The 22,485-nt window shown below is 36.5% G+C and overlaps 1 protein-coding gene across 1 annotated transcript; it reads left to right on the top strand.

Annotated features, from left to right (window-relative positions):
- Nucleotides 1-7,144: 7,144 nt before the first annotated feature.
- LOC150092370 (protein CFDP2-like) lies at nucleotides 7,145-7,876 on the top strand. Its single transcript, XM_090414853.1, has 2 exons — nucleotides 7,145-7,445; nucleotides 7,563-7,876. Exons 1-2 carry the CDS (start codon nucleotides 7,145-7,147, stop codon nucleotides 7,874-7,876), a joined length of 615 nt encoding a protein of 204 aa, XP_090270979.1.
- Nucleotides 7,877-22,485: the final 14,609 nt, after the last annotated feature.

Below are 22,485 nucleotides of genomic sequence, written 5' to 3'. Positions count from 1 at the left end.
TTTTCCCTTGGTACCAGTTTCCAAAAGCCAATGCCTACCTCCAACCTTGACTGGAAAAAGCGGTTATTTTGAAGGTCACGCAACTCCAGTTGAATAGTGTCATGCTACTCTGAAATGTCGCATTTCATTGGGTTGTTAAATAATGTCAGTTGTGGCCACATGTCACCGAAGTCAGAAAATCGCTTACTGAATTGCTCCAAAAGTTGGTCTAACATTGGCACAGAAAACTTGAAGTCAATGTCATGGCTCTCCTCCATCAACTCCCTGCAGGAAGGGAAATATACCAAGTTTCCTCTGACCAGGGTGAATTTAAAAACCTTCAGTCGACTTATAAACCCATCTTGGTGTCCAACTAAATCTGAGATTGTTTGGTTACGACTCTATAACTTCATATTGAGTTCATTTATGTGGTGTGTGATGTCTGATAGAAAGGCGAGTAAGCTGTGAAAATGAGGATCACATAGTTTTGTGATTAGTTCTTTGTTTGTCTTCTCGTGTTCCTCCAAAAACTGTTTTATTTCCTTTCTCAACGCAAAAAAACGTTTCAAACTGTTCCCTCTGCTTAGCCAAACGTACTTCTGTGTACAACACTAAATCGTCATATTCTGCCTCCATTTCTGTTAGAAAAGAGAGAAGCTTGCGGTGTGTCAAGGCCCGATTTCCGCCCTATCACCAATTATAGCAGCCGCCGATGAAGAGGCTGGCAAACAAGTGCTGCCATCTCTTGGTACCACGTTTTAATTTATTTAATATGTGAGAACCTATTTCCTCGGCTCTTTTTGTTACAGTTGGTTTTGATAGTGGGACGCTTTCAAACTCACTTGCAATTTTATCTTTCCCAAATGCATGCAATTTTCCCAGAACAGTGTTTTACAAATTCACCTGGAGATAATGATTTTTTTGCTTTTGCTATCTCTGCACTTACAATAAACGATGCCAAGAGTGAGCTTTTTTGTATTGATGTTGGTTTAGTAAAAATAGATTTCTGAGCACTAACCTTTCTCTTCAAAATTACGTACAATTTTAGTACGTACTTGTCCAACGTATTCTTGGTATTTAGCGGCACGGTTCTGTATGTAGTGGCGTTTGAGGTTATATTAGTTGTGCACAGACAATACTTGCAAACACACAAGGCACTGTGATTTGTTATCGTTATTGTTTATAAACAGAACTTCATTTTCACATTTCTCCTGAAATGACCTGTTTTATCCTGCGGCGAGCCGCACAAAATCACGTTACGAGCAGCATGCTGCCCGCGGGCCTGCTGTTGGCTACCGACGATGTAAATTAAGAACTTGGAACTTTTTTGACTGACGGACTAAGTCATTGACCCTTCATCCCTTCATCTGTATTTTAGTTTGTGGGTGATGGGATTATTGTGGGTAATTTACCAGCTCACTGTGAGCATTGTAGGCTGTATCAGCTTTCTCTTGCGATGAAGGATTTCGGTCTTGTATGTTTGAAGTGATCTGAGGGTTTGTAGTCTGCTGCCTGTCGAATTAACTGATTTGGGTGATTATCTGTGATTGTGAAGAATTTCTCTGCAATGCCTATCATGTAGGTCTTGATATCTGGAAGATTAGCTGCTTGGTGTAACTGGAGGTTTCTGATGAACCACAGGGCATTAAATGCCATTCTTAGGTATTTGTTCTGGATCATCTGTCATCTGTTAATGTTTCTTTTAGCTGTGTGTCCCCAGGTTGGAGAGGTGTAAGTTAGTTGCGGTCAGATCACTGATTTGTAGAGAAGAATTTTGTTGCATGGGGCCATCCCTGGAGATTGTGTAAGAGTGTGGTTAACAAGGGTGTTAGGACTAGATTTTTTACTTGGAGGGTTGTGAATGTGTGGAATGCTTTGCCAGAACTGGTTGTGAATGCTTTAACTGTGAATGAATTTAAGGAGAGGTATGACAGGTATTGTGTAAATAATGGTTAGTGTGTCAATGTCGGGTCTCCCGCGATGAGTCTTTTGACTCCATGGAGACACCGTTAAATAATAATAATAATAATAATAATAATAATATGCTTTGGAAGCTGTTCCTATTTAAAAGTGGATATTGCTGTGCTATGGTCTGACTTACTTTCATTAATGGCTACACTATCTATGCGTGTCTTGAAATTTAGACGTTTATCAAGATGAATTCCTAGATATTTGGTAGAATTGTACCAAGGGATGATTTTACCAAATATCTGTATGCTTGTATTCGGTTCTGTTTTACGTCTGAGGAAAGCAGAGCTTTTTCCTGGGTTGATTGCGATACGCTATTTGGTGTATCAATCTTCCAGTTCATTGACTACTCTCTGCAGCTTGTTTGTGGCCAGCCAGATGTGGATGGAGGGACCTGACTATGATGATTGTGTCATCGGCATATACAGCAGTGATAGATGGGGACAATTTGGGGAGATCTGCCATGTATATGGAGAAGAGGAGGGGAGATAGCAGAGAACCTTGAGGGAGTCCAGCCGTGATTCTCCTCTCTGTGGATCTGATCCCGTTGAGATTTATTTTAAATTTTCTGTTATTTAGGTAGGATTTGCTGAGTAGAATTAGTGGTAATGGAATTCCAACTTGGTGTATCTTAAAAATTAGACCTTTATGCCACACTCTATCAAATGCCTGGGTGATGTCCAGGATGACTGCTCCAGAATGTTGATGCCATTCATACCCTTGGGTGATATATTCGACGACTCTGTAAATTTGTAGCGTTGTGGAGTGATATTTCCTAAAGCCAAATTGCTCATCTTGAATGACATGGTTGCTATCTGATGCCTCTTGAACCCGTGTGAGTATAGTCCGTTCGGCTATCTTACCTATGCATGATAGATGGCTGATCGGTCTGTAATTTATAGGAACCTGTGTATTTTTTCCAGGTTTTGGAATTAGGATAACGTACGCAAGTTTCCATCGCTCTGGGAAATAATTCAGCCGAAGGATGGCATTAATGATGACTAGCAGATGCATAACTCCTTTGTGGGGAAGCAGCTTGAGTGCCTTGTTTGTTATTCCATCTGGACCCAGAGCCTTTTTGTTATTTAGTTTTCTAATGATCTCACATATTTCTATTGGTGATACGGGTTTGTTATTGGATTGGAATGAGTCGTTTTAAGTTATTTTATGCACTTGGGTGTGGATTTTTTTATGACGTTTATATCTGTATTGATATAATTGGGACTGCATTGTTTTTCTAAGCTGTCTGCAAATACTTCTGCTTTTTCCTCATCGTTGTAAACAACACTATATTCACTTTGGATTGGAGGAAGTATAAAACGCTTCGAACGGAGTGATCTCATCATTCTCCATATTGACCGATCCTCTGTGTTTAATTGGTGACTTTTGTTATTCCAGAGTTGGTTACGATAATCCTTTAGGGCCTACCGAACCTGGTTTGTTGCTCTATTAACTGCTTGTTTATCCGCTGCATCCATTGTTCTCTGATAATATCTTCTTAATCTGATTTTCTCTTGGATAAGATATTTTATATCCTCTGGGAGTTTATTTGGTGGTGTACATTTAGTTATATTTGTTACCTGTGTTATCTCTGTCAGTAGTTGATATTCAAGAGTTTTCACTGCTTTTTCTATATCTTCGGTGGATGTTATATGCGGTACTGAGCCAAGGTTTTCCTGGATGGATGAGAGAAGTTGTTTCCAGTTTATAAATGTAGTGGTGTTTCCGTTAAATCTTGTATGGTGCCTTGTTGTATGGGGCTGTGATGAGAACTTAAGTCGTTGACTGCTTGTATTTGATAGCTGTGCGCTATTGTTTTGAATATAGGTATATCGAGTACATCAGGACGTCCTGTTGTTCCGTAGTGTGTAGGTTCAGTGGGTTCTATCACTGTTATTTTTCATGAGGTGGTATAAGTGTTGAGTATTCTTCCGTTGATATTTGAGTTTCTGCTATTCCAGACTGAATGTTTGGCATTAAAATCTCCGGCTATGATCACTGCTCTGCCTGTATTTAGTATCACGTCCAAGTCAGATTCAAGGAGTTTTTTTATATGGGGGGGGGGTTGTAGGCTGCATATATCCTGATGCTGCTTGATTTTAATGCCATATGTATTTCAATTCCTGTGGTTTCCATGTGTACTGTTTGTGGTTAGGCAATTGAATTATGTTTTATGTTTCTTTTGACAAAAATGGCGGTGCCTCCACCTCTGGCATTGGATCTGTCTGTACGGTAAGTGCTATAACTATTAATCCTGAACTTGTCACTTGGACCAAGATGCAATTCCTTTATGAGAATGATATCTGCTTGGGTTTCTGCTGCAAACTTCTGCAGCTCCTGCAATTTGTTTGATAGACCGTTAGCATTCCCGTTAACAATCTGTAGTGATTCAGTTTTCTTTTAGCTTTATCCATTCAGGATTTCAACAAGGAGTGACTGTGTGTGTGCCTTAAGATGATTTTGGCTTCTTGAGTTGGGTTGGTTTGCCGGAGTTCAGCAAGCATTTCACCTATGTGTGACTTGTTATGTTCAGTAGGATAGGTTTGTTGGTTTTCTGTGAATGGATTGGTTTTGGATCTTTTAGGTAGGTTGGTCTTGTAACTTCAGCATACGATCTTCCATCCGTTTTGGAGACTGTGGATTGATGGGAAGATGTGCGTTGTTGTATAGGTTTGCTGGTTTTGAGTTGTGTCTTTTGGTTTTGATGAAATGCTTTGCAACCCCCTATAGTTTGCAGGGTGTGGGCCTCCGCAATTTGCACACATTGCAGGATATGTGCGGGGTTTTTGGCATTCATTTGTTACATGCTTGGCACCACATTTCACGCAACAAAATTCAGCCTTGCAGCATCGTTGTGGTGCCCAAATTTTTGGCATCTGTGATATTGTGTTGTAGTTGATTTATGTTTTAATACCTCTACTGTTATGACCAGATCACAGATGGTCTGGAGATTGTATATACGTTTTTGATCTTTACTTATTTCCACTAGAATTAGGGGATAGGGTGTTTTATCAGCTCTCCACATTCGCCTGACTTTAATTGGGCTAAATCCCTTAAATTGGAGGTCTGCTGTGACTTCTATCTGTATTGTTTCAGTTACCCCTCTTAATACCACTTTTAGATTCTTCTCACTGTTTAGTGCAAATGTGTGATATGATTGGTTGTCCTTTTCTAGGAATTTGGTTATTTTTCTAGTCTGTATACGTATTCCTCCTGTGTTTATAGCTTTCGTGAAGGTGATATCTGAAGATCTCAGTGTGGATGTAACGGATATCCAGTGCCCTTGGGCCCTTAGGATGACTGGGGGAACCCTTTCTTTAGGTTCATTATCTGGTTCCATCTCCGCTGTTTTGGGTGCGTCTGCAGGACAGGAAAATTTCCTCTTCTTTTTGACTATTTGGAATTCTGTGTTGGTTTTCAAAGACTGCTGAATGCTACCAAGGGATGCAGCATCCTCTAGATTTATGGAGTGTCCCAATTCTGATTGAGTCAGCATACTTCCGTCGTTTAAATCATCCATCCTGTCATCTGTGACTGCTGTAGGGGGGGGGGGTTGTATCGAAGAGCTTTAATTTCCCTGGTCAGTTGTCGCTGAATAATTTCCATAATCTTAGAAATTCTCTGTATATCTCTTCGTATATGGTTTCATTTAGAGGTTTTGTCATGTTTCATAAATGTCTTGTTAGAATAAAGTTTGAGAAGCGGGTCCTAGAACCCAATATAAATATCTTGATTTCCTGTTTTACCCTTACTTGACTTCGCCATAATCACTGAATTACAATTATCAAAACTCACTATCTCGCTACGAAAAACTCTTTCATGTAAATTGAGAAAGTTAGAGGCGTGTTTATATATATATTATGATCACGTGATGGTATACGATTTACTCTCCTTTCATTTTTTTCTTATCTTAGCTAGCGAAGTGGTTGTAGTTAGAATCTTTTTTTTTTATTCTTTTTTTTGCAAGTTTTGCTGAAGTGAAGAGTTGAACTGTCAAAAGACGAAGAGGTTGAGAGGTTGGGGGTTGTAGCCAACCATTTAGGACGCTAGGTGTTTATTACACTTTTCCGCATATGCAATGGTTATGGCAATCGTAGACGTCGAAGTGCATACGAATGCTAAATTCTGCGTCAAACAGAGAAAATCCCCCAATGGAATGCTATAAAAGAGATGAAAAAAAAATATATGGAGGTGTCATCAGACTTCACAAAATGTTATTAAGTAATTTTCAGATTTTTTTAAAGTAAAAGTAAGATCTAACTGTATTGGATAATCAGTGATGTCTGTATATGTTCTTCAACTAAGAGTAGATTCATAAAACCTACTGTTGTCAATCATTTTTTCTCTGTTTTTCCATCATTAATTTTAACCCACCAAAAATCTCAAAGCAACAAATTTCCTTTGGAATGAAAGTTAGTCATCAGTGTTCTATGTGATGTAGCGAATTTCCGGGGGAGAGGGGTATTATCCCTAAATAATTGTAGTAGTTTAAGCGATTTGTTTTTATAATAGTGACTACTTATTTCAATTTTTGTTCTTAATTTCAAATTATTTAAATTTAAATAACAAAATTTAAATTTTACTGCTCAAAATGAAATAAATAATAAAAATAATAATATAAATAGAACCAATAAGCTGCATTTAACAACAAGTTTCGTGTAGCGTAATTGGAATGATCGCTGGGCAGCAGGATGTTTCGCAATAATATGTTTTGAACCTCTCAGTTCGTTTCCCGGAAATGTCTCTGCATTTGTTATTAATTCTATATCTTATATTAAAATAATCTATAACTTTATTCGTTGTTAGTAAATGATGCTAATTAATTAAGAAATAGAGAAAGAAAAACTAAATAATTAATTTCCTAATTAATAAGAAATAATTAATTGATTGTTTAAAAATAATATATTTCTATACTTATCTTATGGACGCATAGTAGCATTCATGGAAGGTAGATGGCGCTGCGTTGATTGTAGTTCTTTAATAAGAAGAATCATATAATAAAGACACAAACGATGTAACGAGAATTAGCACCTGGAATCATTGACAGGAAAAGAAGAAATGAAAAAGAAAAGAATTGCATCTCAAAAATGGCACCAATGGTGCTTGGATGCTGCTGTGTCAATAGTAGGTATGATTTACCATATTACACCATAAGAAGAAATATATAATAAAGGAGCAAATGATGCAAGAACACATAATGAGAATTGGCACCTGGAATGCGAGATCACTGACAGGAAAAGAAAAAACGTTACCTGAAGAACTTGAACGTCATCGTATTGAAATTTGTGCACTCTCAGAGACAAAGAAAAAAGGGAAAAGAGAAAGCCAAATTGGCAATTACCTCTTACTGTATAGTGGAGTAGAAAATCATGAAAGGGCAGCCAAGGGAGTTGGAATAATGATACATGGAGATATAATGGAACAAGTACAAGAATACAAGAATTATGTATCGAGCCAAATACTTCACTTAAAACTAAGGAGAGAGAAAAATACACTCAGTATTATAAGTGTATACAGTCCCTGCAAAGGAAAAGCAGATATAGAAGGATTTTACAAAGACCTACAAGATACAATAAATAAAATAAATAAAAACGAATATGTAATAATAATTGGAGATTTAAATGCAAGAATCAGAAATAAAGATATTCCAGGTATATGCGATAGATTTAATGAAGAAGTAATTAATAGTAATGGCAGAAAGTTGCGACGGTTTTGTGGGGGAAATGGATTACGCATAAATAACACATACTTGGATCATGCAAAGGAACATAAAATCACATTTGAAAATAAAAGAGGACAAAAATCTGTAATTGATTACATTATAACTAACAGAGAAATTTCACCAGAAAATATTATTGACACAAGAGTTTCCCCTACAGCAGATATAGGAAGCGACCATAAATTACTATTTGCAGAGATAAAGTTATAAAAGATATAAATGAATGAAACATGATATGAAAGAAAAAATACGTTATAGGATTAGAGGATAAATAACAGAATCTTTTCTATGATTTGATTATTTCATGAATCGGAAACAATGAAAGAACAACAAGATGAAGGCACTAAAATATATTGCATATTAAGTTAATAAATAAAAGCAGGAAAAAGTACCGTAATTAGTAAAAGTGCCAAGTAAAATAGATGATAAAAAGATTTAAACCATGGTATAAAGAAGAGGTAAAATAACTCATGAAAAGAAATTGAAGTTCCGTTTAATAGATATATCTAAGATACTTCAAATACCAATAGCAATTAATTATATCAATAGGAATTTCCATTTATATGAAATTAATGTCGTCCGGAGAAGAGGAATCGTTATCTGTTCTCTATGAGCACAGAGAGCAGACAACTGGATGCATGCAATAAGACGCAAAATGGTATTGTTGGTGGTGTTGGACGGTAGATGGCGTTGCGGTAGTAGGTCATAGTGTGTAGTAGGGGGATTAAGTAGAAGAGACGAGTTATTGTTTATTTTTTGTTTTTCATTTATTATTAGCCAAGACTGGGAATTTGAGACAGTTTAACCTTAAAAACTGAGTGGTTGGCAAAATGCCAAGTTTTATTTTATTGTTTACTTTTTAGTTTTCTATTTATTATTAGTTAGGGCTGGGGATTTGGGACAATTTATCGTTCAGAACGGAGTAATTAGCAAACTTCCAAGTTTTGTTTTGTTGCTTATTTTTTAGTTTTTCATTTATTATTAGTTAGGGCTGGGGATTTGGGACAATTTATCGTTCAGAACAGAGTAGTTGGCAAACTTCCAAGTTTTGTTTGCAAATTGCCAAGTTGTGTTTTGTTGTTTATTTATTATTATTTTTTTTAGTTTTCCATTTATTATTAGCTGGGGATGAGGATTTGGGACATTTCAACCTTGAAAACAGAGTTGTTGGTAAACTGCAAGTTTGTAAACAAGTTTTTTTTAGCTGAGTTCCAATTACCTCTGGCATCATTCCTACTATTGTTGGCTGAGTGCCAAGTGTAGTTTTATTATTTATTATTATTTTTTTTTAGATTAGTAATTTACTGTTATTCGTGGCTGGGAATATGGGACAGTTTAACCTTGAAAACGGAGTTGTTGACAATCTGCCAAGTTTGTCAACAAGTTTTTTTGGCTGTGTTCCAAGTTTTGTTTTTTTATTTATTTTTTTAGATTAGTATTTACTATTAGTCAGGGCTAGGGATTTGGGACAGTTTAACCTTAAAAACGGAGTTGTTGGCAAACTGCCAAATGCCTCTGGCAAGATTCCAGCTATTGTTGGCAAACTGCCAAGTTTATTTTATTCTTTATTTTTTTTTAGTTTTCCCTTTATCATTAGTAGGAGCTGGGAATTTTGGGAGAGTTTAACCTTGAAAACGGAGTGGTTGACAAACTGCCAAGTTTGTCAACAAGTTTTGTTGGCAAAGTTTTTAACTGGGGCAGTTGAACTTGGCAGTTGAAAAGATTTTTCAACAGCCAAGTTTTATCGTTTTTTTGGCTGAGTTCCAAGTTTTTTTCTTGTTTTTTAATTTACTTTTTTAGATTAGTATATACTATTAGTCAGGGCTGGGAATTTGGAACAGTTTAATCTTGAAAACAGAGTTGTTGGCAAACTGCCAAATGCCTCTGGCAAGATTCCAACTATTGTTGGCAAATTGCCAAGATTTATTTTATTGTTTATTTTTTTTTTAGTTTTTCATTTATTATTAATTGAAGCTGGGAATTTGGAACAGTTTAACCTTGAAAACGGAGTGATTGACAAACTGCCAAGTTTGTTAACAACAAATTTTGTTGGCTGAGTTCCTAGTTTTGTTTCAATATTTATTTTTTTTTTACATTTAAACGGAATTGAGGGCAAACTGCCAAGTTTTTATTGTTTATTTTTTAGAAAAAAATATCAGCTAACGTCTTTTGTTCCCGTATAGGGAGTAGGCGAGGCCGTTTTTTAAATCCCTATCTAACTTTTGGAGACTGAGTGGGTAAATCTTCACTGGTAGCCAATCAGAGATAGCTGGCCGAAGGCTATCACTAATTAATCGGCACGCAGTGAAGAAGACGGCTAGTAAGTGTCGCCATCTGGTGGTCCCTAACCCTAACACAATATATTTAATGTCTGAAAATAGTGTGGGTTCGACGCCGATTTTCTTGAGTTTATGGGACGAAAAACCCAAGTTTCTGGGAGGAAAAACTCGCTAGCCCGTGACAGAGATCGACTAACTCTGGAACCGGTCGAGAAATGGCTTAGAAAAAGTTCCTCTAGTCAGCGACTAGAGACTAGATTCGAACGCCTTTTGGCGTGCGGTCAAGCATTGTAGACTGCAAATGCCACTTCTACTGAGCTACACAGGCTCTCTTGTTTATTTTTTTGTTTTCCATTTATTATTAGCCAGGGCTAGGGATTTGGGACAGTTTAACCTTGAAACGGAGTTGTTGACAGATGCCAAGTTTTGTTGACAAACTGGCAAGTACTTCTGGCAACATTCCAACTATTGTTGGCAAAATGCCAAGATTTATTTTATTGTTTATTTTTTAGTTTTCCATTTATTATTAGTCGGGGCTGGGAATTTGGGATAGTTTAACCTTGAAAACGAAGTTGTTGACAAACCGCCAAGTTTTGTTTTATTTTATTATTTAAACTGGGTTTTCAAGATAATGATGAAATCCAACTTTTCGTTAGAAACTGCAGTCAATTGGGGGCCCTTATTTGGATGTTGTTTGCTTCTAATTGATGAAACCCAGATGGTAGTCCCACGTCTAATTGATGAAAGCCAAACTCACCACAGTAGTTTATTTTGATCATTTGGACATTTAATGGACTTGGATCACTTAGACATAGAGGCACTATAGTATATAGGAATAGAAATAGTAGTTCTATATATAATTATATTGTACCTTGTACCTTGTAACATTAATATTGTGTACTAGGGGCTGCCACATCAAATATTTTTGTCACATATTAGAATAAGAAGATGAAGAAATAAAAGAAAAAGAAAAATATAAGAAAAAGAAAAATATAAGAAATGAAAGAATTAGAAAAAGAAGAAATGAAAGAAAAAGAAAAAGAAGAAATGAACGAAGAGGGAAAAGAAGGAATGAACGAAGAAGAAAAAAGAGGAAATGAAGAAATGAAAGAATAAGAAAAAGAAATGAAGAAATCAAAGAAGAAGAAGAAAAGGGAGAAATGAAATAAGAAGAAAAAGAACTGAAAGAAGTAGAAATAGGATGTGTGGATGGAGCTGTGCGCAAATGCATCCTATAATTGTCACCAAGGATGGTGCTGTGTTAGGCTTTAATAAAAATAAGAAATATATAATAATTCATTTGATAATCACATTTTAAAATAAAAGAGGACAAAAATCTGTAATTGATTACATTATAACAGACAAATTTCACAAGAAAATATTACTGACACAAGCGTTTCCCCTACAACAGATATAGGAAGCGACCATAAATTACTATTTGCAGAGATAAAATTATAAAAGATATTGTAGAAAGTTTTTCACTCGCTTATAACTTAAAAATGCCAACAAATATTCTCGTTTAATCCTTTATGCAAGTGCAAGGAAACAAAGTTTGCACATGAAGTTTATTCAGAAACAGGCTACTTGTATATGAAGCCAATGCCTTCATTTTAGTATGGGGGTACTAAGGCAATTAATGTGAAGTGATTGGCTTCTATATACAAGTAGCCTAGTCATGAAGAAACTTCCCACACAAACTTTTGGGTTGTTGAGGCTTGTAATCTAAGGTTTTAATAGGTTAAACTTCTTGATATGCTGACATCTTATTTTTTCAAACTCTTTGACTGCTGAAGCACTCGAGACGTCAGCAAGGATTGTCCAAAGGTTGACTTTCAGCACAGTGGCGAGCTTCTCTTCTGGTATACAAATAGCTTTATTGGTGTCGGCAAGGAGAACATGAGTAGCGGTAATCTGCGCCCTTAAAAGAGTAAATATACTGGCTAGAAATATCAGGAGGAAACATGGCTTGGATAAGGCCTGGAGTGTCTTCGAGTGAAACACTCGTGAATAGAGAGGAGACATCAAAATTAACAATTACATCCGTGTGTTGGAGTGTTACGTTTTTATATTCTGGCTTTAAGTGGGCTGAGTTTTTTATGTGTGGAGTGTTGCCAGTATATTGTGACAGCACTTTGTCTAATCTGCCTTTAGTTAACGTACCAGGATTCACATATCACTGCTCTGTGATCCTTCATGATGGCAATGTAATGTTGCCTAAATATAGAAAGTATTAATTAAAGTTATTACAATTATTTTTTGTATATGTCGTAATTTCTTGAAAAATAACAGTTATGAATAGCGAACATCAGTCTTTCAACCAGAATTACCATTATCCATGGAGATTCTGTTGCATACAAGGCACCTGCCAATACAGTAAGATGCTAGCCATTTTAAATGCTGCCAGAATTTTTTTATAGTGTTGAGTCCATACACGAAAGTTTATTGATCAACCTATAGTACATGAGTACCATGTATGGATAGTGGGTTAGTAAAGGAGGAACTTGTTCACATTTCATTTAAATGACTGTATATTGTATTCCTTGGGAAACACAACAGAGGGGAAGACTGTTCTACAATACAGCAGTTGCAAGGATGAGGAAAAGGGAAAGAAATTTGTTCTGTGGGGTGTATGGGGTGTCGAGGAGAGATAGTACCTCTCCACTTGGACGGTCGCACATAATTGTGGTTCAGATGGATTAGTTCTCACTGGACACCCAACTCTCACTTATAGCTCCAAGAAGCTACTGTAAACTGGTAGCGGCCACACCCTGGTAAACTGTGTCGACCCATAGGCTAAACTAAGTGAGGGTAGCCAGATATGGCGATCTCAAGCAGCGACTATATTTGGTGAATCGGCTGCAAACAGCGTCTGTGCTTCATGTTAGGAGCTGCTGAATTCAGGTCAAGGATTGGTGGTTGACACTTGACGAAACTTAACCATGGAAACCGAATGAACTCTAACCAACCTAAAGATACATGCCGGCTCGACCGTCACCCGGTTAAACAAGGGTCGCGCCCACTATTAGGGAACAAGATAGTGAACGCGAAAAATATGCTATTGGAACAGAACATCACATAATAGACAGGAAAAACATAACAAACATAGGAACATGGAATGTAAGAACTCTTCACCAGAAAGGAGCATTGGAAATACTTCTGCATGAATTAGACAACTACCGATGGGAAGTGATTGGACTCTGCGACACCAGATGGACTGTAAAAGGAGAATTCCATCATAGGCAGTACAAAATCTTAACTTCAGGCAGGGAGAACAACAAACACCAAGAAGGAGTAGCACTTATATTAAACCCAAAGGCCCAAAACTCTCTCTTGTCCTACAATCCTATCTCGCCTAGGATAATTAAAGCAAGATTTAAAACATCAATCGGATCATTAACTATTATTCAAATATACTCACCAACTTCGACATCATCAGAAGAATACATTGAGGAGTTCTATATAGATTTACAAAAAGCAGTACAGCAGACATCAAGTCAAGATTTCCTAATTGTAATGAGGGACTTAAACGCAAAAGTAGGCAAAGACTCGGATACCTGGCCAAGAGTAATCGGAAAGTTTGAGTATGGAGAAAGCAATGAACGTGGAAAAGACTGCTAAACTTCTGCTCAAATAATAGACTAACAACAACCAACACTCTCTTTAAACAACCAAAAGCCCAAAGAAAATGGACATGGATATCACCAGACAGACAAACCAAGAATATGATAGACTATATTATTGTAAACCAAAGATGGAAATCAAGTATCCTAAATTGCTGATCCTTTTCTTCAGATTGTGGATCAGACCATAAGCTAGTATTAGCAAACCTAAGAATAAAGTTAAAATCTGGAAGCACTTTTAGAGTGAAAAGGCGACTGAATGTAAAAAAAAATTACAAGAATATCAACTAGAACTAGATAAAAATCTGAAGGAACTGCCAAAACAGAATATAAACATCGAAGAACATTGGTGCAAATTAAAGGAAACAATATTAAAATCGGCAGAAAAAACAATAGGTTACACAGAAAGAGAAAGTAAAAAGGTTAAGAGATCAATGGAAAAGCATGAAAGTAAAACAGAACTATAACAGAAATGAATATAATAGATTAACCAGAGAAATTAGAAAACTAGTTAAAAGAGACAAGAATAACTGGTTAGAAGAAAAATGCAAAATGGCAGAAATGCAATCAAAAGAAAATAACCTTCATAGATTATATAGACAAATAGACCAAATTAATAAGACACGGACAACAAAAATTCTAATGATCCAAAACAAAGAGAGACAGCTAATTGAGAGTAAAGCAAAAAGAATGGCCAGATGGGAAGAATACTTCAAATATTTATATAATAAAAACAGCTGCCAGGATATTACGATTCCAGCCACTGAAATGGAAGAGGAAACAAATATCTTTACTAAAGAAATAATAGCCCACAGCATAGACAAACTCAAAACTAGGAAAGTGCCTGGCATTGATCAAATACATGCAGAATTCTTAAAAGCAGGAAAGGAACGACTTTTGAAACCATTAAAAACATCATTTGAAAGGATTTACAAAAACGAAGCAGTGCCTACTGATTGGACCAAATCACTTATAACTCCTATATACAAAAAAGGAGATAAAACAGAATGCAATAATTACAGAGGCATTAGCCTCCTCAATATTCCAAGTAAGGTTTTTACGAAAGTACTTCAAAAAACAAATTAAGCCAGGGGCGCGCCGACCATATGTGCAATGTGTGCGATGCATACAGGCACCAGGATAGTAAAGTCGCCAAAGAGGAGGAAATACTAAAAAAAAAACGTTTTTTAAAGTGATTTTTTTAATTGGAGGGCGGGGGGGGGGAATAGGTGCTCCAACTAAAGTTTTGCGCACAGTCGCCGGACACTACTGGCGCGCCCCTGAATTAAGCCATATATAGAACTAGCACTAGGAGAAGAACAAGCAGGTTTCAGACCAGGACGAAGCACAATTAATCAACTATTCACCTTAAGACAGCTAATAGAAAAGACACTAGAGTATAATCAAAGTTGCTACATAAATTTCATAGACTTTCGTCAGGCATTTGATTCAATTCATAGAAGAGAACTATGGAAAATTATGGAAGAATTTGGAATTCCCAACAAAATAATAAGAATAATAAAGAATCTGTATGAGAAATCTGAAAGTGCAGTACGAATGGAGGACACCTTAACAAACTGTTTCCACACAGAGAGTAGAGTAAGACAGGGATGCAATCTGTCACCAGACCTGTTCAATCTTACACTGGAAGAAGCAACCAATAAGGCCTTAAACAGTGAAGACTCTGGAATCAAAATATATGGGGAAAATGTAACAAATTTAAAATTTGCAGACGACATTGCATTACTTACAAGCACAGAAGAAAATCAACAGGAGTGTATAAAATCTGGATTAAATATAAATATAGACAAAAAAATTATGCAAATAGGAAAAAGAAGCAGCAATCTGAAAATTGAAATTGATAGTAAGAATAGAAAACTTCACCTACCTTGGAGTAGTTATTGAGTACAATGGTGAAATTACAAAAGATATAAACAGACGAATGAGTCAAGCATCCCAAACTTTTGGACGACTTAATAAAATATGGAAGTCAAGAGACATCAAACAATCAACAAAAGTAAGAATCTATGAAACAATGGTTCTCCCAATACTCCTATATGGAAGTGAATGGTGGAATTTCAAAAAGGTTGAAGAGAAAAAATTATTAACTACTGAAATGGGTTGGCTAAGAAGATTACTTGGAATATCTCTGCTGGATCGACTAAGAAACGGAGATATAAGGAAGCAACTTAAACAAGAAATAACAATAATAGATAAAATCCAAGAAAGAAGACTGTGATGGTTTGGCCATGTGACCAGAAGGGGTCAGAAAGACTGCCATCTAAAGCCCTGGATATAACGATGGAAGGCAAAAGATCCAAAGGACGGCCCGGAATTAGATGGATAGACAAAATAAAAGAGGACCTGAAAACCAAATCATAACAAAGACTGAATGATATAATCACGTAATCACAAGAAAGATATTTATTTAACCAAATATTTCGGTCTGGAAATAGCAGACCATCGTCGGTGGTATTACAAGAACAGTTTAAAAAAATATATATACAAGCTAGAATACTAACAATAGATCGTTGAAATTAGAACATGCTGCGTGATGTTATATCACTAAGTATGAAACGAAATATTTTGAAGTAGAAACATGATTGAATTTGCTATAAAAAAAAAAAAAAAAAAAAAAAAAAAAAAAAAAAAAAAATTATTGAGTAATCTTGATTAGGCTTTCCCAGATTTTTGATATAGATATGCAGTCATTACGATTCAGGTTGGGATGATGGAGCAAGGCCTCCACGCTTTCCTTGAACAAACGTTCGAACCTATAACGGGATCTATGTAAGAGGCGAGTTTTGGACCAAAGGATGCTGTGGTCAGTTTCAATCCCGTGTTGAGCCAAACCAGACTTTTCAGGTTTATTGTGAAGAATGGATGATTGATGTTCTTGGATTCTTTTTTCAAGAGAACGTCCAGTCTGTCCAAAGTAAGAAAGTAAGTAAATGTAGCTAAACGTTCTACTCAACGTGCTTATAATAAACTAAGTCAACATCTTAACCGTAAATATGAGGCTCTTTCGTCTAAACAATCCAAGCCATTCATAACTCCAGATAATTGGATTGTAAATATATCCGGACGTCCTTTGACTAAAAGCGAAACCCTCATCCTTTCAAAAGGACATGATTTTTCTATTGTTCCAAATAAAATACCATATCTAGATTTCCTAGTTAACATTGAAAGGAATCTTAATCATCTAACCAGCGATAAAGCTAATGCTCTTCGCCTAGAAGTCGCTTCTTCTCTACTTAAGGCTAAACTTCCTCCTTCTAACATATCTCCTTCTGAAATGAAATCTTTACAGTCCTTGAAAAAAAATAATCACCTCATTATCACTAAAGCTGACAAGGGAAAAGCAACAGTAGTTATGGACTCAGTAAATTACAGAAGAAAACTTTCTCTTTTGCTTCGAGATCGCTCCACATATCAAGAAATTGATTATAATCCAACCAACAGACAACTAAAGAAATTAAATTCTCTCCTTGATGAAGTCATCAGTTTGGATAAAGACACAATTGAAAGACTTAAAACTCATTTTGCAAGACCTCCTAGATTTTATGGCCTTCCAAAAATCCATAAGATTGACTATCCTCTTCGTCCAATAGTAGATTGCATTGATTCTCCTACTTACCGTATAGCCAAATATCTAGCTAAATTACTGAAATCTTACATTGGCAACTCGAGTTCTTTTTTAAAAAACTCCTCAGATTTCTTAGAAAAATTAAAAGATGTCTCCTTACAACCTACAGATCTTATGGTTAGTTTTGATATAGAATCTTTATACACCAATGTACCTCTTAAGGAAACTTTAAAACTACTTGCTGACATCTTTCCTCAAGATATTATAAAACTATTCGATTTCGTTATACATTCTGGTTATTTCATATGTCAAAACAAATTTTATAGCCAAGTAGAAGGAACAGCCATGGGAAGTCCTCTTTCTCCAGCTTTAGCCAACTTTTATTTAGAACATTTAGAAAAAGTCCTCTTCACATCTAGTTTCCCTCTACCATCTTTTTGGGTAAGATATATAGATGACATATTTGCTATTTGGCCTCACAGTAAAAACACTTTATCTTCCTTTTTAAACAGTATTAATTCCTTACATCATCGCATAAAGTTTACTATGGAATTAGAAGAAAACAACCAGTTATCTTTTTTAGACGTTCTCCTCATCCGATCATCTTCAAATATTCTTACAACTACAGTATACAGGAAACCAACATTCACAGGTCGTTATATTCTGAAAGAATCAGCCCATCATCCATGTCAAAAAACAGGAATTATAAAATGTCTCATCAAAAGAGCCAAAACTAATTGTTCTACTTTTGATTATCTACAGAAAGAACTTTCTACTATCCAGCAACACATGAAACTCAATGGCTTTTCTGAAAAAAGTATTCAACGTCTTCTTACATCTTATAATCCTCCACAAAACAACAAAGATTCAATACGTCGAGTACCTATTCCTTATATCTCCGGTATTTCAGAACCTATCGCAAGAATTTTGAAGAAATATGATTTAACAGCTACGTATTCTCCTATTAACAAATTGTCTTCTCATTTTCCTTCTCCTAAAGACAAACGCTCAACTTTATCTCTTCCTGGAGTTTATCAAATTCCTTGCAACTGTGATCTCTCTTACTTTGGACAGACTGGACGTTCTCTTGAAAAAAGAATCCAAGAACATCAATCATCCATTCTTCACAATAAACCTGAAAAGTCTGGTTTGGCTCAACACGGGATTGAAACTGACCACAGCATCCTTTGGTCCAAAACTCGCCTCTTACATAGATCCCGTTATAGGTTCGAACGTTTGTTCAAGGAAAGCGTGGAGGCCTTGCTCCATCATCCCAACCTGAATCGTAATGACTGCATATCTATATCAAAAATCTGGGAAAGCCTAATCAAGATTACTCAATAATTTTTTTTTTTTTTTTTTTTTTTTTTTTTTTTTTTTTTATAGCAAATTCAATCATGTTTCTACTTCAAAATATTTCGTTTCATACTTAGTGATATAACATCACGCAGCATGTTCTAATTTCAACGATCTATTGTTAGTATTCTAGCTTGTATATATATTTTTTTAAACTGTTCTTGTAATACCACCGACGATGGTCTGCTATTTCCAGACCGAAATATTTGGTTAAATAAATATCTTTCTTGTGATTACGTGATTATATCATTCAGTCTTATGTCGCAAGTATCCTTAAAACAACAAATCATAACAAGCAACACCAAACTGGACAGAATTGTTCAGACTCTCCCGGGACAGACAGAAGTAGAAAGAGTTCATTCGGCCTCATCATCATCCACATAGATGATGGAAGAGAGAAGGTTAACAGCTGGAAGCTGAGGATGCAATGGTTGTGATGTGTTTATGCCAGGAGAGAGTGGATGTCAAGGTACTTCCAAGAAGAGAAATATGAAATTGTCTGGAAATTTGGGTGGTCAAAAATAATGCTGGGAGAAAGTGGATCTTTTTTATGAGAAATACAACAGTACTGGGTTTTATTAGCATTGAAATTGACTAGGTTATCTGATCGCCATTTGAGGATGGCTTGGAGATCAGAATTGAGGCAGTGGTGGTTGGTGTTCTGTAGGTTGAGGTGAGTTGTGTAGAGTAAGGTTTATCAAAAGTAAAGGAGGAGTGCAATGTGCTTTCGTCTGCAAAACTGTGTATTGGGTTGGAGGTCAGTGAAGTAGGTCATTGATATATAGCAGGAAGAGGGTTGGTGAGAGGACAGAACCTTGTGGAACCCCAGCATTAGTTGAATGGTGAGAGGATAAGGAACCATTCACCACCACACATAGTGTGTGTGTGTGTGTCCATAAAGAAAGCTTGAAATCCAACTACAGGTCTTGAGACAGACCAAACGATGGCAACTTGCTTAGTAAGCCTGTATGCCAAACCTGGTCAAATGCCTTGCAGATATCACGTGCAACCGCTTGAGATTTGAGAAACTTCTCTGTGGAATTTGTCTAGAGATGGGTGACACTTTTGAGCAGATCTCTTGTTGATTGGCAGCAACGGAATCCATATTGGCGGTTGTTTATTAGGCAGGTACCTGCAAGATAGTGTAGGAGTTGGGAATTGATGATTTTTTCCTTTGCTTTAAACAGGACATGTCAGCGAGATGGGGCGGTAGTTGGACAGCAATGATTTGTTGCTCTTCTTGGGAGTTGATTGAATATAGGCCAATTTCTAGGCCGTGGAATAGATACTAGTGGAGTAAGAGACCAGTATACGAGGTGGTATCAAAAAGTTTCGAGACTAGCTCTGTTTACGAGAAATTACTTTATTTATCTATCACATTCAAAATAGTCCCCTTGCATATCAATACAGCATTCTTGCCACTTCTGGACGGTGTCCTGGAAGTCTTCTTTTCGAAGCATGTCAAGCACCTTCTGCGATTCGCGCTGGATCTCTGCAATAGTGTCAAAACGGTGACCTTTGAGCTGGATCTTCATCTTCGGAAAGAGGGCGAAGTCTGCAGGAGCCAAATCTAGCGAGTAGGTGGGTGTCACATGAGGGATGGTAAGTTCTCGGCTAGCACGACGAGTGGATTTGCGCGGGCTTCGCTAAAAAGCCTCTTGAATTCATTGCACATTCCCCTCTGAGGTTGTCATCCAGGACTCTTACATAAACACCGTTTCTTGAAATTGTCAATACCAACGACGAATGTATCTGTCCAGTGGTGGATCAATTCCGTAACATTTTCTAAACGCACGCTGCACCGTATTCACGGACTCAGTCTTGCTAAATATGAGAACACAAAAACGCCTTCTGTTGACTACACGTCATCTTCTCATTAACTAAGCGTAGCGGGTATTTGGGAACTAGTAGTGCCATCTAGCAGTCGTCATATCAAACTCTGGGCCAAGGCCGTTTACATGGTACAAGCTACAAGCGCATTCATTTGTGGTTCGTGGTTACAGAGATATAAAATTTTTAAATCGGGATATTCTCTTTGAAACATCCTTGTGTAATATTTCGTGTAAATGACATTTTTGTCTTTTAATGTATGCTTTTAATCCCTATTTATTTTAATGGCTATTTTTTTAAATGTATGCTTTTAATCACTTATATGTATGCTCTTACATTTTCTGTAGTTCGCCCACGAAATAAATAAATAAATCTCAGAAATCATTTCCAGAATTATTAAGAAATGCAATTTAGTGGCTATTTTTCTTCCTATCAACAAAATTATCAGCATGGTTTCAATCTTCAAAAGATAACCAATCTCGTCTAGCTCTTCCTGGTGTCTATCAAGTTCCTAGTGACTTTCATAATCCTTACTTAAGTATCTTTGGACAAACCAGATGCTCTTTAAGAAAAGAGAATAGAAGAACACAAATCTTATATCAGCAACAGCAAAAATCTGCCTTGGCACAGCATGAAAGATACAAACCACAACATCCTGAAGCATGCTTACTTCATCGATGTCAGTATAAATTTAAACACTTGTTTAAAGAAAGTATTGAGGCATTACTTCACAGTTCGAACTTAAACCACAACGACTGACTCTGTATCTCAGATACGGGAAAGGCTTATTTTAATTATTCATAAATAATGTTTTATTTTTTTAATATCTAACGAATTATCCATATTTTCTCAGTTACACCATTGCGTTGTGTTAGATATAACATCGGTCGGCTCTTTTTCAAATCAATCCATTCTTCGCATTCTACTTTATAATTAACTTTGCCACTAATGCCTGTAATATTCAGCCCAAAATATATGACCTAAAATAAATAATATTACTTATTCCCTTTTTTGTGTGTGTGTTAATTGAAGAAACCTCTCATGGCACAAGTATCTCTTAAACAGCAGCAAATAAGAATATGAGAGGCTATTCCTAGAATGAGACTTTCCGAACCTCAAAAAATTGGGGCGCATGAAATTGCCCCAAATTTGGGAAACAACAATCCTTGAATCTTCATTCCAATGACCAAGACCATCCAATTTAGCCTGCAATAGGGTGCCATTTAGGACTCTACTCACGACTTGGGTTGTTTTTCTTCACCCTCATTTACCCAGTGTTGCCACTTGTGCAGATATCATTGCTTTGTAATCCCTGATGATGAAAACGTAATTTTGTCCAAATATAGGAAGCATTAAATAAAGTTATGATTAATATTGGAGTGCTTAAGGGTGTAGCCTTTACAGGAATGCAGAGAACCGACCAGGGCTTCTGACCTAATATCCAATCCTCACCTTCTCGTGGTGCACCCTATTGGGTATCTACCTGGATACCGAACTAATGAGGATGGACTGGTAATTTGGGATTTAGTCAACTAATTTGCATTCTTATTGGCTTAAACCAAAATAAAAAATGATGGTACATGACAGAATTTCATGCCGGATAGGACATCACGCAGTAAAACAAGGCCCTGTTGTTTTCGCCAGGGAACCAGAGCAAGCAGCGAATAGTCAGCTACTGGAACAAATTTGAAAACACACCCCAACTCAACATCACCAGAGTTCAAGATCGGTACTTTCAATGTAAGAAGCAATAATACCTGATGGATTTCTGCTCATGACATGGACTGGTTATTACTAACACAATCTTCCAACATAAAAATGTGCATAAATTCACATGGGGAGAACAGGCAAGGAATAAGAAAAATCTCATTGTTATTGTTGCTAGTGAGGTTTTCTCTTTGGTGCAGGACACTAGTGTACAGAGGTTTGAAATTGGAAGTGATCACCATTTAGTATTGAACAGGATAAAATTGAATTTCATATTGAAAAGAAAAACATGCAAATATTTAAAGCAAATAAAAGTTGAGCTGGTCTCGGATGTGAACTGTAGACAAAAATACACAAATATTATTCATGAAAAAATCGGAGTTTCCAAACTTTGGAGAAGTGGCAAGCTCTGAAGAAAACATTGATTCAGCCAAAGAGCAT

Source organism: Typopeltis vanoorti, chromosome 26 (assembly GCF_054136105.1).
Source record: "Typopeltis vanoorti isolate ZY-2024b chromosome 26, IOZ_Tvanoo_1.0, whole genome shotgun sequence".
NCBI lineage: Eukaryota > Metazoa > Arthropoda > Arachnida > Uropygi > Thelyphonidae > Typopeltis > Typopeltis vanoorti.
The sequence above is the reverse complement of the archived record's forward strand: the minus strand, read 5'-3'. Positions and strand labels throughout refer to the sequence as shown.

What these genes read in the sequence shown, in the direction of transcription:
- LOC150092370 (XM_090414853.1), top strand. Translation starts at nt 7,145, where the DNA reads ATGAGAATTGGCACCTGGAATGCGAGATCACTGACAGGAAAAGAAAAA. An exon ending in GAGAGAGAAAAATACACTCA is followed by an intron (nt 7,446 to 7,562) that starts GTATTATAAGTG and finishes TAATAATTGGAG; the next exon opens with ATTTAAATGCAAGAATCAGA.